Source organism: Thermobia domestica, chromosome 7 (assembly GCF_964235325.1).
Source record: "Thermobia domestica chromosome 7, izTheDome1.hap1.1, whole genome shotgun sequence".
In the NCBI taxonomy this organism is placed as follows: Eukaryota; Metazoa; Arthropoda; class Insecta; order Zygentoma; family Lepismatidae; genus Thermobia; species Thermobia domestica.
Window position 1 is genome coordinate 200004322 of NC_137460.1, and position 18017 is coordinate 200022338.

At 35.3% G+C, this 18017-nt stretch overlaps 1 protein-coding gene across 3 annotated transcripts in view; it reads right to left on the reverse strand.

Annotated features, from left to right (window-relative positions):
- Window positions 1–802: 802 nt before the first annotated feature.
- Window positions 803–18017, reverse strand: part of LOC145690641 (zinc finger and BTB domain-containing protein 21-like) — a 47624-nt gene continuing 30409 nt past the window's right edge. For all 3 annotated transcript variants that reach the window (XM_081765730.1, XM_081765729.1, XM_081765731.1), the window contains one exon: window positions 803–2711. In XM_081765730.1, the coding sequence (XP_081621856.1) occupies window positions 1295–2711 (1417 nt within the window). In that variant the 3' untranslated portion in view covers window positions 803–1294. The remainder of the gene's footprint in view (window positions 2712–18017) is intronic.

Here is an 18017-nt window from a genome sequence, read left to right on the forward strand (position 1 = left end):
TCCTAATGAAAAAAAAAAAGTATTGGAAATATATTTACAAGCATACTTGTGAACCGCGGCGCAGTCTTACAAAGATAGAAAATCACTGTTCCAAGTTCTTTAATGTTCTTTGAAATGCAAATTCATTTATTTTGATTCACTCATGGCGCAACTGAACCGATGCCACTCGTATAGGACTTCTCAACCATTCACAAGCACGTTATAAACTATGCACAAGCCAGAACTTTTCAAAATCAGCCTCAACACTTTTATTTTCACTTCAAACATCAAGTAAACAAGGTCCTTCCAAGGACACCTTCATCAAATTATTAACGTGTTCTGGAGTGAGCCGACACTGTTCTGAAGTTAAAATTCTATTCATTGTTGAAGATGATCTCACCACTGAAGCGATACCGATTGGAAGAAGCACACGCTTTGTTGCCAGAGCTGACAAATTAGGAAATATAATGTATTTATATTCTTCACAGGAAAGATTCAATTAGAAATCCCTTGAAGAAATTTCTTCTTTCAATCGTTTGAGAGTTCTATATTCAAATAGGACTTCTTCGCACAAAACATGAAATAATTGTGAAAAATTGCCTATTCAGGCTCGGATCACGGCAGAAGTTTGGGGTGTTACTGGAAGTTTAGGGGCGTGACACCAACCATTAGGGGGGAAGAGGTCTGGCGGAATCCCTGAAAGTGACTATATATATATATATATATATATATATATATATATATATCGACATGATTAGAGTTACTAAGACGTTACTAAGATTCAAGAAAGGAAATCGTTCTTATAAAAGAATCTGCACAAAAATCAAAGGAATAAATTTAATAACTCAAGTTTCAAGTGTAAAAATTAATAAATTATTAACACGTGTACAAACGATATGCAATCAATGAAAATATGAATTTACATTTTCTGTACACTACTGGATTCTAACTAAACTTTTGCTGATGTGTTTAGAAACCAAGCAGCAGAGATTTCGTGAATCCATAGCTCAATTGTATTATTATAGAAATTTGCACACTTACAAGAACTACGCTTTGATTCTATTTATTTTGATTCTTATGGTGTAGACCCGTTTTGTTATTTTCGTTTCACCCTTGCTTGCTGCTGTTCCCTGTACTTTAGATTATCCATTGTCATGTGATTTCATATGCTTCTGTAAATACTTGTTTTTAATATAACTCTTACCACATATGTTACATACATAACAACGTCTTTCTGGATGACCATGGACATGTTGCTGTAACTCAATTTTATTTGTGAATTTCTCTCCGCAATATTTACATGACACAATGAATCTTACATGACATTATGAATCTTTTTCGTATGTCTTAATAAGCCACTCCCAAACGCAAAGGAACGTCCACACAGAGAACAAAGATAACGACCACTGCGAAAACATACATCTTCTACTTTAGATGATCCATTATCATGAACCTTCATGTGTTTGTACAGAGATTTGTTTCCAATATAACACTTACCGCATATATGACATACGTAAGTACGCCTTTCTCGATGAGTACGAAAATGTTGTCGTAGTACAGTTTTATCTGTAAATTTCTCTCCGCAATATTTACATGACACAAGAACAGATGTTGTATTATTGTTTGCCTTATGCGACTTCCTCATATGTCTATTTAGGCTAGACTTAAGCAGGTAGGAACGTCTACACAGAGAACACATATAAGATTTCCCTTTTCTATGAGAAGCAACATGTTCTTGGAAGCAATATGAATCTGTAAAACTTTTTCCACAGTGTTCACAGATCTCTGCATCAAATTCTGGTAATACCTGACCGGGATGGTTTAACCTCCAATGATGCTTGAAGTTATTTTTGTGAATAAATGTTTTCGAGCAAAGATTACATATAAATCGTCTCCTCGGGTGTCTGGATACATGCGCTTCATACACATCACTATCGGTGAAAGCCATGCCACAATAATCACAAACAAACCACGGACTACTCATATGAGTCCCTAAATGTTTCTTATATTCAATTTTATCATCAATTTTCTGATCGCACTGTTCACATTCATATTTCTTATGATATTCTTTCATATGTTTATTCAGAGTTTTCGGACATGAATACATTTTCTGGCAAGAATTACATTTGAATGCTGCATCGTCAATATGTCGTTTAATATGATATTTTAGAAATGTTTTATCAGTAAAATATTTTCCACAATAATTGCAGAAAAATCTTGATTTTGATTCAACTGTCTTTGTAGCCAAATGTTTGACCAATTCATATCTGTTGACAAATGATTTGTCGCAATGCGGACACTTGTGCCTTTTACCTATAAAAACACGTTTTAAATGAGCCCTTAGAGAGGAAGACTCATAATACGTCCTATCACAATGCGAACACTTTATTTTTTCGCCAGTGTGATAACTACGAATATGAGCATCTAACGTATTTTTAGAGTAGAATTCTTTGTAACAATGATCACACTTAAGTATTCGTTCTCTTCTATGAAAAACCCTTTCATGCTGTTTTAAAATTTTAGCGGTCTTGTAAAATTTGTTACAAACTTTACACATAAAATCTGTTTTATTTCCATTCTCGTTTAGCAATCTAGAAATTATTTCCTTACACTTTTCGCTATTGGAGTAAATTTTGCGTCGATTTTCACCCTTAAGTTCTCTCATAGTTCTCACATTCCTTTCAAACCTAAATCCTGCAGTTATTTGCTTCTGGTTCAGAAGAGACGAAGACCTGAAAGAAGAGAAAACGTATGTTGTAAAAGCAAGCTTTCTAAAGTGAGTTTTCTCATAAAATGGAATTTAACATTTTAAGTTATATATACAGTCAGTAAATGAAGTTTCACAATGTGAGTTACGTGTTTGGTGCAGTACTGAAAAGCCTACGCAAAAAATTAAGCAAATATGCAGTGAGATAACTTTTGTTAGAATTTTAGGACTTATTTTTATAAATAAATTTAAACTTTTCGCTTAGGCATAGAGTACCGGAGCCAGAGCCTTTGGGGCTCTCCGCCGAATCAAAACAAATCCCTGTATTTATTTTTATTTTTATTTTTTAAATTTAATTGTATTTTATTTTTATTTATTTCTTTTTTGCGGTAAATATCAAGTATTTTATATATTTTCCCGTTAACTGATTGAATATGAAAACATTCAGCAGTTGAATTATTTATCATGTCATCCTGTACGGTCATAAGTACGAGTTTACCTATAAGGTTTACGCTCCATAATTCTGCTTTTAGGCTAAAAGATATGAGGATTGGGAAGTGACATCGAAAGGAAAAACATAACATCCGTGTCCTGAGAAGGGTTTGATCCCTTGACAGATCTTGTGATTGCATGCCTAAATGCCTTACACCGCTCGACCATGTCAGCCGGCAATAGAATACCACTAACCTCAGAACAAACAGACCAACTGTGGTGCTGCATTCTACTAAATAGACTGATAAATATACTAAATATGCTGAAGAGATGCTGTATTCTCTCGAAACAATAACAAAGGAGGTGAAAACCTGTCATATCAAGAGCTATTCTTTTATCATTTATTAATCGAAATGAAATATATAGCTAGTGCAAAACAACAATAAACATCACCGTGAAAAGAGAAATAAACAATCCATAACAATTGTTGTTGAGAGACTCCTAGTAATTCAGCAATGTTAGATTCTTTTTCGGAGAAAGGGGTTGCATATTGTGCAAATTTTATACTTAAAAGATGAAGAAATGTAACAATTATTACAGTTCGGTATTTTTATTGGTGATGAAAAATATAATCCTATTGTTAAGATTCATAAAGGAATCCCTCGAAAATTTCAGGTGTTGTATGCAATTCTTCAGAGATTTAATAACGAAGGAGTCATACAGGTGTCAAATATTTTATCGTCGATACGTGTGAAGATCAATGAAAAACTGTGTTGCTACATTTGAGAAAACATTACAGTCTTGCGCATCAACCTTTGTAAAGACTCCTTCGTTATTAAATTCGCTATTTGTGTGTATTTTTTTTATGAATTTGCTAATATGATTCATTAGTCCTAAAAATATCTTCACTCATTTAGTAGTAGTGGGTCGCTGATAAGTCTTAGCTAATTGTTAAAGTTGTATGGAAGTAAGAAATGACCTTTCTAACGCAGTTTTCACAAGACTCTGGTCTTCTTGAGGAGAAGTAACGCGCTTTCTTCCAGAAAGGCGTGCAGTTTCCCCTCTCTCTTGATACTACTGTACTGAAGACAAAACGGTTCGTGGAGAAATTTGCATCTTTCAAAGCTAACCTATTGCCATAGTCTTTTTGTCTTTCACAATTTCGTTTCCTGCCATTATATCCATATAATGACTTTTCGAATGAGATACCTTTTATAGGAACAATTGATCTGCAAGACTAATTACAGGTATTGTGTTTGGTTTCCAATACAAGGTTGTAAACATTGACAATGATTTGATCTTCAAACTACGAAAGTGCTTTTTGATAGGTGTAAGTTACGCGGTTTTCAAAATGTGTAGTCTCACAACAGACAGACAATGTGTATTTTCTTCCTCTCTCCCTCTGTGTGTTTGTGTGCGAAACGCCCAATATACAGAAGCAACCACTTAATGTGGATAAAAACTGAACATATTGCTTTGTTTCCTACCTCCTTTATCTGTTAAATAAATGTAGTGTTCTCTATACCACGTAGAAATGAAGAATTTTTGGTACGAGAACTTGTATACGGCGTTTTATGTAGCTAGTGCTTTTGGTCTTTTTTCTATATATTGAAATCTACAGGGTTTTAGGATTTCTATACTTCACATTTAAAAAGAAATCCTTTTAATATATGGAATCATGCCAATGCGGCGAGCTCAGAACATTTTTTCATATTTTTTTTTAAAATGCAAGAAGTTGTTGTTTTTATTATTATTACTATTATTATTTCTTCTTCTTTCAACACAAACAATTGCAGTTAAGTATATAATTTGAAACAAAACATACTATTGTCTATATAAAGTTCTGATTATTAGTAAAAAATTTTAGCGAACCTAGTTTTTAAATCGGAAGAAGGAGGTAAATTCACTCTTTCACTATTAATCATTTCAGCTCAAGCAGTGAAGATGGTTGAGAAAACTGAGACAACCGTACGCTATATTTCACTAGAATCGGATTTCTTTTTTCTGTCTTTTTTTTCACGAACGCCATTGTTGATATTTTTATAGAGGAATTAATTCTACTGTCATTTTTGACTGATTTTAACCCCAAGCAGTAGGGATTGTGAGACTTTAAAAAATATAACTAAGGTGTATCAAAGTCAAATAATTTTTTACTACATTTATCGTGTAACCAGTGGCACCTCTTGATGGAAGTCACTTCGGCAAAATTTTCAATAATTTTATCGCTAAAATTTAAAGTAAGAAAGCTTATCTAAATATTAATTTTTGTGTATATAACTTTCTGAAAGCATATGAAGCTTTCTTTCCTTTGAAATTTAAATGTTTACCGATATAATTTTCCTCAAGATCCAACAGTGTGTAATAATTTTGAAGTAAAGAAGGAGATAATTTTTGACTCCCTTACTCTTGACTTATCTGCAACCCAAACATCTTCAGAAGTAATATATAATACAAGCTCAAATACCTGTTCTTTACACCGGGAGAATAAGATTTATGCAATATGCAATATATCATATTTAAAAGTTAAAAAAAAAAAAAAAAAAAATAAGAGCGCAATACACAAATAAGTAAATAAATAAGGAAGATCAATGCCTTTGACGTTGTTAATGTTAAAATGAGTGAAATATATAAATAACGAAGACAGCATAGTCACTGTCAATTCCCCAGCCAGCTGACATGTTCCCTCTTGGCTAATGTCATACTGTCGTTAATCACCTTACCGTTTTCAAAAACTATGGATTCGACATTAATAGACGATCATTTCTGACGTCTTATTTTACACGCACCCTCCTCATAATGATACGGGATAAACTTGAACTTGAACGGCACCGGGAGTGTTATCAGTTATTTGAGCAACTCCGAAGACTATGGATCTGTCGTCCCGGGTATTTATTCTCTCCTATGTATACATTTTGAGCCCTCATCAATCCTTCCAAACCAGAAATTGAGAAGGGCCTTGTATGCAATTAGATCTGGCTAAAATCTATCCATATAATAAATCTGGTGGCCAAGGTGGCTCCTTTGTATGCAAGTTCATGACAGACACATATTATTATTATTATTATTATTATTATTATTATTATTATTATTATTATTATTATTTAAAATACTGTCTAAAAGTCTGATACCTTTCTTACGAACGTATTTTTTTTTTAAAGAGATGATAATTTACCCCCCATTGAAGTAAATTTTTCCCAATTGACAGATAGGCAGCCCAATCAACCTCAAAAAACATGTACACAGTGACTTTTTTAAAAATTTACTCCATTTTTCCTCATTAATTTTAAACCCAAGCATATATTGCAACAAAACTAAATATATTTTACGAAAGTTATCATGGAACCCAAGTTTTAAGTCGGAGGAAGGAGAATTCTCACCTAATCGAATAATTTTCTACGTAGGCTATACTGGGAAATTGTTTTGTACGTATACACAGAGTAGTCGTGAAACGAATAGCCGGACAGACACAGAAACGTCTGTCATATTAAATGATAGAAGCTTTGCTACGCTTACTTTAATAATAACTAATGATGTAGTGTATTGCGGAATTGAGCGACCCACGCTCTTCCCTCTCACTAATTTCGACCTAAAATTATAAGAGTAAGCGGAGTAGGTCTCTAATACTCGGAAAGAACACATACTATCATTTATATAAATCGGAGTATTTTTACGAAATTTATTTATTTTAAAATCGGGGGATTCATCATTGATCCATTTTAGCTCCAAGCAGTTAAAAGTTTTCAGGGATCACGTTAGAAAACAACAGCAATGGTGATTGAAACGAAGTGGTTCGTATCAAATATAGAAATGCGGGGAAAGAAAGTAGAACAGATGGTTAGTTTTCAATACCTAGGTTATATTATTAGGGAGGTCACGAACTGACAACGAAAAACAAAAGCAAGAATAGAAATGGCGAGAATAGCATTTAGGAAGAAAAGTATTTTTCAATAAAGTGTTAAGAGGAAAGATTTCCAGACAAATTATAGCCTGGTGAAGATGATGTTATATTACACAAGTGTTGTTAGTATTTTTAATGTTTTGGTCAGTTTTATTTTATTCATACATGCTGAATAGTTTCAAAAATAAAAAGACTCATAAAACATTTCGTGTGGAATATTGTACTCATGAGGCAGAAACATGGGTAATACGCAAAACCAATGCAAATAGTAGATTTGAAAAGTTGATTTGAAGAACGGAGAGAATTAACTGGGTGCAAGAGACAACGAATGAGACAGTGTTAGTGATGAAGAAAGGAACAATTTTTGATTAACTGAAAAAAGAAAGAGAAATTGATTGGGACATTAGCTGAGAAGGAACTGTATACCGTAGAGTGATATTACAATAATCACTCTACGCTGTACACTGAAGGGCGTGCTAGATGGTATAATGGAAAGAAAAAGAGGGACGAACAAATGAGACTACAACTGATTGACGGTATTAAAACAGCAAATACTTACGTGAGGACGAAGAAGTTAGCTGAGAACAATGGTGCATGAAAGCATCTCAGTTTCTGGTGTGTTACATTATAACTTGGTATAATGTATCATGATCCGAGATCTTTTGGTCATCCTGTATATTTACATTCCGTTACGAATAGTAGAAACTTTGAAATACGTAGAAATTCATTGTTGTTCCGCAGAATTTAAAATTTTAAATATTATGTCAAAAGAGTAATATTTAAGTACAGATTTCATAAAATACATGTATTATTATTATTTTAGAATTTTGCTTATTTAACCTATAATATTGAATTATTTTAGGTAGTAAGAGTATATTTTGCAGTTTTCAGTTTATTTTCAAGAGAATGAGTCGTGATAACGGTATCTCATGTAAAATGATATTGTTTAGGGCGCTCTTGTTCCACATTTCGATTATCTTTTATCTATTTGAAGATATCACATAATTACTGTAAAATTAGCGGTATTTTAATTTCGCCGGGATGAAGCCTCTTAAGATGTATTAGGCATTAAAGTCGACATTTGTCGCAGTCTTCTTTTGATCCGAGTACTATTTTAGCGACATCTGTTCTTTTATCTTACTCTCCTCTCTATATATTTATCCTTCTATCTCATCTCTACAGTTTTTTTTATTGTTCGTAACCTCCCCTCCCCCAAATAAGCCATTTTGCTTCTAGAGTTAATTGAATTATACACATTTGGTTTGATTTTTTTAAAAATTAGATGAAAAAAGGCGTAACCATAGTAAATCAAAATAATCGTAATAGAAGTTCATCTTGTTTTATGAACTTATTGTGTGACTTTGCTCTGTGATGAGCAAAAAATATCGTCACATCTTATTTTAATTTTATCATCACTCTCATGAAGCAGGTACACCCAACAGCGATCTTTTCAAGTATTTTTTTTCTCGTTCTAGTCAATGTGCAGCGACGTTTATTAGTAATTTCAATAATGTTTACTCTTCGAAATAATGTACTTTCAAATTTTCACCGCGCGTCCTTCGGGATTCGAACACACGTTTCCTTTTTTGCGCAACCAATATAGTGTGATTTATCGTTACTTACGACATTTAAGGAGGAGAAAGGTGTCTCATTTTAGTAGTCAACAATATATCCAATTATTTTGATTTTTTTTAAATTCCGTCCGTTAGTTTGAAATGTCAACTCTAAGAGAAGAATTCATGTAGGTTAAGAAATGTAATGTGTTTGGTTAGATTAATCCTTTATAGCGCAGGTATTTTCTGATACTAAAATTTGATTATACGAATATTTCTGCAAATTGGCGTTCTGCAGACGTGCTTCTGGGATTTTGAATTTCTGAATTCTTTGAGTATTGATTTTTTTCCTTTCTTCTACGTTCACGTAATGTAATAACATATGGTGCAATATTTTAATATGAAGAGAATAATTGTGTTTTCAGATGATGACTATCAAAATTATAGTAAATTAATTATAATTTTTTTTAATGGTATTCAATATCAAGGTCGCTCCTCCAGATTTAGAACCAGATAACTCGAATTCTATGTATGTACATTTGATGTTAACATTTATTTGTATTTGGATTATCACTTAGAGATTTGTGAATTATAATTTTTGGTGATTTAATAATTCGAAATTATCCGATTTGTAAATTTTTGTGCGTAATGTAAACAGGCCTCAAAATAAGATACCGGGTAATCAATTTGAGTGTAAAATTTACGTGTGTATGCGAGCAGGATATATTTGATTTGTATTTTTTTTTTTTTTTTTTTTAAATATAATAGTTGTTAGAAGGTAATTATTACTTGGAAACTATGTAGATATAATAAATTTGTCGCGACGTAATACGAAGATATTGCTCCGTGTTTATTTAGAGAACTAACACGTCAAAATATAAATGAGTGTAATGACGAATAATTAATGGGATAATATAAAATAAGATAACTTCGATACTTAAATATATACTTAAAATGTAACGCAACCGAAAAAGTTTTCCAGCTTAAGAGCTTAATTCCCGCCACTATCCATTTTGCGAGTGTTTCTATTCATGTGGATAATGATACCCGAGAAGTCAATTAATTAAATCGAAATTGTTTGAAATATCTAAATTTTGTAATGTACGAATAATATGTGAGGCCCTTTATGCACAATACCTATAATAACACTATAAGGTCGTTTATCAGATGGAATACACTGCGTAGTTTTGATCTACAAACGATGATTTTTGGGAAACTGTGGAATTTCTCAAGCTAACCGATTAAGCCTAGTTAAGAACTTATGGAACTTGAATTTTATTATTGTTCGAATATTTTCTTAATTGGAGTGGACCTTTTCTTCGTTTGGATTGGCAGAAATTATGAATTATTAACACTTGTTTATTTTGAATTTGAACCTGAAATGATATACAGTTCCTTTTCTATTTGGATCCATTGGAAATTTTAACCTGGAGTTTGGACGTTACCTATATTTTGGTTGGTTATAGTATCTGAAGAATATGTTTGATTATTAACTTTGACGTTATTACGTGATGTGAAAGTGGTAATTCCTATCTTAATTTTGTATCATGGATTGCTGAATCTCGAACGCTTACATTAAATTCATTATCAGTTAGATAATAAAGATCTAAACCAGTCACTTAAAATTTATAGTGAGTCAGTGTTGCCAGTCACAATTGATTTCCAACTTTTTAACCTCAATTAATAAACTGATTTTTTTTTTTTATTATTATTTGTTTGGGACTATAAATATAGAATAACTAATTGCGAAATTCATACCTACCTTTCTCCAAATTTTGAAACCTAAACAGTTACCTAAATTAAGAAACTATTGTGGACTCTCATCCGGGATAAAGAAGAAGTTTGTGATTAATTTTCATACAGTTGTACCAAATGGTTAGCTTGCACCTCTAATGTAATGAAAACCTCTAATACATGTACCTAATGTTTTATTGGGCTACGGACCTTTTCTTTCATTTGGTAATTAATATAAAGATTTGTCGATTCCGTCCAATAGTCAGCCATTTGTATTCATCATATGTTCTTTAATTAATCTGTTATACGTTAATTTGTCATAGCAACTGTAATGCTCATAAAGAAAGATTGTATCAGTTCACCGGTGACATATTGACAATTGAATGTTAATTAGTAACTTGTATTGATTGTTCGCGAACATTTCATGTCTCTTTGTTTTTTCTTGCTTTGTAACCTAAACTATCTTTAAATTTATTCACGGTATGTTTAATTATTTACGTGCTCAATTATTTAGTTTAGTTGTTGAAGTGTTGTTGAGTTTTGTTGTTTGTTATCCTCTAGAGGAATAAAATATTAACCGTATGTTTCCCTTCTGGTTATATTCTAAAACGCATGTGCCAAAATACCCTATAATTAATTCATGCTTGAATCTTAGAGGTAAGGTATCTATGAAGATAGATGTAATTGTTAAAGAAATTTTAGTATAATAGATTTCTTCCATTTTCGCTCTTCGGAATGGCTTCGACGCCGATGAAACAGAAGAACCTGTGAAATCTCAAACATTTATGGACATGTTGTCATAGCGATAGGGATTGAATTGGAAATTATAAATTAATACTTCTAAGATTTTTTTCTTGTCTTCTCCTTACTTTTATGGACTTGTATCAGTTAAAATTTAATTAACCTTGTTTTGAAACTACAGTCCCTGTTGTTATGATCATATGTTTATCTCGCTTAATTTATTTAGGCTTCACGGCAATTTCTTTTAAAAAGAATATTTTTTGGCGACCGTATAATTATAATCATTATTATTAGTAGTATAGTACCTAGTAGTAGTATTCTAAAATGTGTTACGTAAGCAAAATTTTATTCATTCATTTGTTCATTAAAGAAAAAGGAGAATGTTGTGTAATAAATTTTGTACTAAGCTGTTTGGCTTTCCAAGCTCTATGAAACAAGGTATCACTCAACCTATATTCCCAATTGAAATTTTCAAGTTGGTCCCGGGGCGCCATGATGGGGGACACCGCAACAATACCATCCCACGTTGCCTATGACTTTTTCCTTTTTCATTTTTTGTTTCATATTTTTCTACTCAGCCGTTTCTGGTTTATAAGTACTGGAAATTTTATCTGATACAGAACCATTTTTGGAGCCATCTTGAAAACTATGCCCCATATCAAAAATTGTTTAATTTCTTCAAGCTCTTTCGAACGAGATATCACTCGACCTATCTTTCCATTTGAAAATTTCACGTACACCCCCTCCCCCCAAAATTGGGGGCGGGAGGAACCTCGTATTTGACTCATCTTTTAGGCCCCTCTGTACTGTACATTGACTCTTAACATTTTTCTTATTGTATAGTTCGCGAGATATTGGCTTGTAACACTTATTTTGACACCCTGTATATACAGGGTGATTCAATAAGAACGTACCAGGCCTATATCGCAGCTAATACTACACGTAGGGCCTTCAAACAAAAAACTGCATTACCAAATCGTATGTGTAGAATGCAATAAAAATAGTAGCGAGACCAGTGGCGTCTCGTGAATACCTCCAACGGGGGGCAACTTCAAAATTTGATGGAAAGTGGTATAACTGTTGAAATCATTCGAAAGGACATCAAATGTCATGCAACTTTTAGAGGACAAACTTTGTCATACCCTTTCCTATTTAGCCGCTAGAGGCGTTGTTGCAGACTTGTATCTGACTACCCGTAGCAGGCCTTTATCTCAGCTAATAATGCACATAGAGCCATCAAACAAACAACTGAACTACCAAATCGTATGTGTAGAATGCAATAAAAATAGTAGCAACACCAGTGGCGTATCGTGAATATCTCTAACGGGGGTCATCTGCAAAATTTGACATGGAAACAGGGGTTGGTTGTGCCTCCATTTAAACAAGCGCACAATGAGAGAAACGTCGAGAGGAAACACGTTGGCATATTTCTTCCTCGTTGGTAGCAACACGGTCGCATTACTAGGTGAAAGTTAGATGGTGCGAGGGTGTCCGCAGTCACACCAGGCGAATGCCGGGACGGTATGTGCAAACCATGCCCTGGCAAACAACCGCCGACGCCTTTGCAGAATTAACTCGGGGCCTAAGCCAAGGGTAGCCCAGACCCACAATGACGTGGAGTCGCGATGTATCTTATGTGCGTACGTACAATATGAAATATCTCCCAAATCCGGGAGCATGTATTGTGGGCTTGTTTGTCGTTGTTTCGAACAGCACACTCATTTATCGTTGCCAGTGATTGTGTGGTGGTACTCTTGTAGATCCAGTAGCTAACACGTACATGACCTTGCTCAAGACATAGTCTATGCGGCCTCGAACAGGCGATTGCTGCTATGTCAACAGAGGACAGAAGGAGCGATGCTGTAGCCAAAATAGGTAACACAAGCGTATAGAGTCCGAGAGTGATTAACCTCTGCAGAAAGTTAAAGTGGTCTGTGTACTGGACAAGGTGTTGTGCATTGAGTTCTACTCTACCCCTGTGCATTACAAGCTCGTGACGCCACGAATACGAAACTTCCACAAGCTGTGAAACCTCTCTGATTGTGTTGATGAAATGAAATGAAATGATTTTGAGTTTAACGTCCCTTTTTAGCAGTGAGGCTATATGAGACGTGGACCTACTGATTAACGTGGTATCCGAACCACATGAGCTCCCGCCAGGGATCGAACCCGGTCCTCCCATGCCAAAGGGATTGTGTTGATGTTTGAGTGATTGTAGTAGGAAATGTCGGCAGTAAATAACATTTATGCGGCATACGAATTTGGAGGCATCCTAAATGCTCATGATTTTAGGGAAATGCCGGGAAAATTATAGGGCTGCCGCTCGATTATACGCTGAATGCTATCCACAGCAACAAGCTATTTCCCACAATCTGCTGCGGAGATTAGCAGCACGATTGCGGCAGACAGGCAACATGTGTGGACGCTATGGTGTCCGGAGAGGAGTCGTACAAAATGAAGACGTTACCATTGATGTACTTGACGCTATTGCAGTAAATCCTCATGCATCTTCGCGGAAGATCGCACGAGATCGTGGTATCAGTCAAGGTAGTGTCCTGCGTATTCTGTGGAAATCACATATTTACCCGTACCACCTCTCTTTGCATCAAGAACTAAGTGATGCGGACTGTAATTTACGGCTTCTGTTCTGCAACTGGGTGGTCAATCGCGTGAGAGAACATCCGAATTTTATTCACTTCATTTTATGGACTGATGTAGCGACATTCTGCAGTGATGGCAACATGAATCTCCATAATGCACATTACTGGGCAGCGGAGAACCCTCACTGGATGAGAGAAGTCAATCGGCAACGCCGATGGCGCATTAATGTGTGGGGTGGCATTGTAGGGACTCAGGTCGTTGGGCAATGTTTTTTTTTGCTGGTCATTTAACAGGTGCAATGTTTCATGATTTCTTGCGACACCATCTACAGCCGCTATTGGAAAACGTACCGCTCCATATACGTCAGACGCTGTGGTTTCAATTAGATGGATGTCCAGCCCATAATGCTGCCATATGTAGGGAAGAGCTAAATGTTCTATTTCCGCAACGCTGGATCGGAAGAGGTTCCATTCCACAGTTTCCTCCGCAGTCGCCCGAACTTACTTGTATGGACTATTTTTTATGGGATCGAATTAAGGATCTTGTGTATGTCAACCGACCAACTACAATTCGCAACATACAAGACCGCATTACAACCGCATTCCAGACCATCAACGTGGCCGAGTTGGAAGCTGTTGCTCACAATTACGAAAACAGCGAATAAATCGCTGTATTGCTGTTCGGGGACATCACTTTGAACATTTGTAAAAGCCAGGGGGCGTCGACTACACTCTGCAGAAGGTAAGCTGATTCTTTAGCTCTTTACTCATCTTTCTCCAATGGCTTGATTGCAACACCTCAGCTTTCTGTCCCCATGTTTTGTTCCATGGTTTGGCAACAGCACATTCGGTTCGTCTTTCTTCGTTGCAACCAATAGTTTCTTCTTCCGTTTTGTTATAGCATCGTACATTGTCCCTCATCAGAGTTCTCCCCATCCACTGCGCTTCTGTCTCAGCCATACGGAAACCACTCTCTTCAAATATTGCGTATATCATTGGTTCCCTATTTAGAGCTTCATTCAACAACAGCAAATGTACCTCTGCTTACTGTTACAGTATATACCCTCCCCCCGTCGCGGTCTCTTGCTGACGCCATTGTTGTCGCCACTTACACGGTGTGATTCCGCGTATGTACAATTGTACGTCCCGTTCGTTTCAGACCAGTATTTACTCTTCCCTTTGGTTCCGCATGCAGAAACCCTCGCATCATCTGACTTTCACCTAGTAATGCGATCGTGTTGCTGCCATTGAGGAAGAAATATGCCAACGTGTTTCCTCTCGACGTTTCTCTCATTCTGTGCTTGTTTCAATGAAGGCACAACCAACCCCTCCATTTCGAATTTTGAAGTTGCCCCCCCTCCCCCGTTGAAGATATTCACGATACGCTACTGGTGTCGCTACTATTTTTATTGCATTCTACACATACGATTTGGTAATGCAGTTGTTTGTTTGAAGGCTCTACGCGATATAGGCCTGGTACGTTCTTATTGAATCACCCTGTATATATACAAAGAGTAGTAAGAAACTATTTGAACAAACTTCGGGAGCTGATTTCCAACACCGAAACCAGCAAAAAAAAAGTCCTCCAGAACTGTGGTCAGTGAGGGGTAGTTTCGGCGATATAAGATGCTGAAACCGTGGGAAAATGAACTTCAGAGGGCTGTAATTATAAAAATAAAATAATAATTAAAAAAAACGCAACGTAGAGAGTGCGGTTTAGAACATGACACTCGAAGTTATAACTGCTCGACTGAAAAATGTATGTTTCAAACCTCCGCAAGATGTGTGTGAGGGATGCTCCAAAGGAATGTAGGGATTACTTGCCAGGTTATAAGGAATTCCTACATTCCTTTGAAGAATCCCTGCATGGTAGCCTGCATTAGTAGCATGCATGTCTTCCTAACGAAGAAAGAAGAGAATTTGGGGACAAATAGGGAAATTTGCCTCCAAAAATTTCCTTCTGTAAATCTGGCGCTCTCTTGAGTGGCCCTGGCCATTGGTAACCGAATATAATCTACGTTAAAAATATTACGATCTGTACGTGATGCGTATGCCAAGTATCGTTGCAATATCTAGAATAGTTGCGTGGGTCTCAATTCTGTTTGACAATACCAATGAGACGCAACGGGTGTCCAATAAGTTTTACCGAGATGGCTATAATAATGTTATTAGTTGCAATATGATGATGAAATTTACGTGAATATACTTTGATCCTATGGCTTCAAAACGATAATAATTTTTTTTTTTACAAAAAAATTAAAATAAATAAATAAATCTGATTGTGTATAGTGTGATGATGCTCACTTTCCTTAGGACTATGGACTGTGCAAGTGTATTACTGACTGGTGGCCGCGACACCTACTGGGCCCCATGCAAGTAAGCTATGAACAATCACTAATCCTCTCACCAGACCAGTCGTCCCAGGAAAATGAACTAAAATTTTGCCCAAAGAAGATGGTTCCAGAGTATTTTCCATCACAACTAGAAGCCCGGCATCCAGGCCTGCCGCAGCCCGTCGTGAGAAATGTTGTGAACCACAAACTACCAACACAGGATGTCAACCTCCCAGTTGAGTTGGCAATGATGATTATCGAAATTGAAATTTGTGTCGTACCAGAAAAATATCCCCAACAACTTATAACTAAAATTTTGCGCAACGGAAAGAAAAAATATGAAACCCAAACTGAAAGAAAAAAAATGCTTCACAGTATTTGGTCGTATCTTGCCTCGGTCGCACCAAGAAAAACCTTTTCATACTTGAAACTCGTGTAATCTTACTTCCCACTGAAAGCTAAAATACCTCTGATACTGCTCATATATTTTGCACTTTAATTATATCTCTAGGTTTTATTGAATATATTTTTATGATCCAATACACACTTTAAATTGCCAATTCTACTTAAAAGGAAAATTGTCAGATTACGACTACTACATTTTATTGAAGAAACATTTTATGAGTTTATGCAAATACTACAACTACATACTGAACAATATTGATTTAAAGCAAATAAAAAAAAAAGAAAGAAAAAAAAGACATCTTTTATATTGGTCTACAAGTTATGGTATTTGATTTCAGTTTTAACAGAAAATCTGGCAACATGTATTTAATGTTTCCATTCTTCTAATCCAACCAAAATCTTTAACTCGATCAAAACATTTTCGAGGAAGAAAAAAAAAATGTTGATATTTGAGAATCAATATTACTAATAACAAACTGGCATTGAACATACACATTTATTTTTTTTCTGACTACTTAACAGATGAAAAAAAATGAAATGAAATCTTTGAGTTTGACGTCCCACGATTATGCCGGTTAGGCTAAAGGAGACGGTGATGATGAGTGATAAATGAAATGGTGGAATGAAGAAAGTGGGAGGAAACGGGAGAACCCCGAGAAAACCCACTCACACGGTTTGTCCACCACAAAGTTCACTTGGCGCGGGCCGGGATCGAACCCGGGACCCCAAGCACCAGAGGTGAACGCCCTACCACTGAGCCACCGCGGCCCTACTTAACAGATGGTTGGTGGACTAGAACTTTTCATGCTTACTGTACCTTATTTCATATTTGTGTCTTTACACAGTGACTCCGGCGCCAGAATTTACGCACATTTTCTACCTGCACTCTATGCACAGAGCATCTCTCACTTTGCTATTTTTTTTATTTTATATTTTTACAACAGACATAGTTCGACACAAGAAAAATAACGTACATGAGCACACACAGTAAAACTTAACCTGCAACTAACGTAACCTATTACAAGAGAAAATTTGTATTATCAACCATATAATATTCATATTCCCCACATCACACCTGAGTTCCAAAGACGTAAATAATGTAAACATTACGGATCAGACAGAACTAAAATTAAGAAGAAAAAAAAAATTAAAATTTACTTCCAGACGAAATTAATAAATACGGTATTAAATATTTTATTTATATTCTCTCTTTTAACATGATTGAATAATGTCCACGAGCTACGGAAAAGAAATTCTATTGCCAAAAGATACCATGGTGCACCCACAAAATTTACTTGCACACAAGTTTTCCAAGTAAATATAGATTGTAATTGGGAATCTTAAACATTTTTATTCGGTTTTAGTGCTGACAAGCCAAAATAAGTTTTAAATTTTATATATACGTTAGGAGCAGTATCTTTGTTACATCAGAATAAATTGTCAGTTTGGTGAAGTATTTTTCTATTTAATTACATTGTTGAAATGTTACTAAATAATATTGGAAATAGGTTATATTGCGACAACCAGAACTAAATTGTTTAACCCCCCCCCCGACTCATCCGCGTAGGACAGTCGTTCACATGATAGATGAATTTGATCGCTGTTTTTAGGGAAACAGAATTTACGTTTAGCACA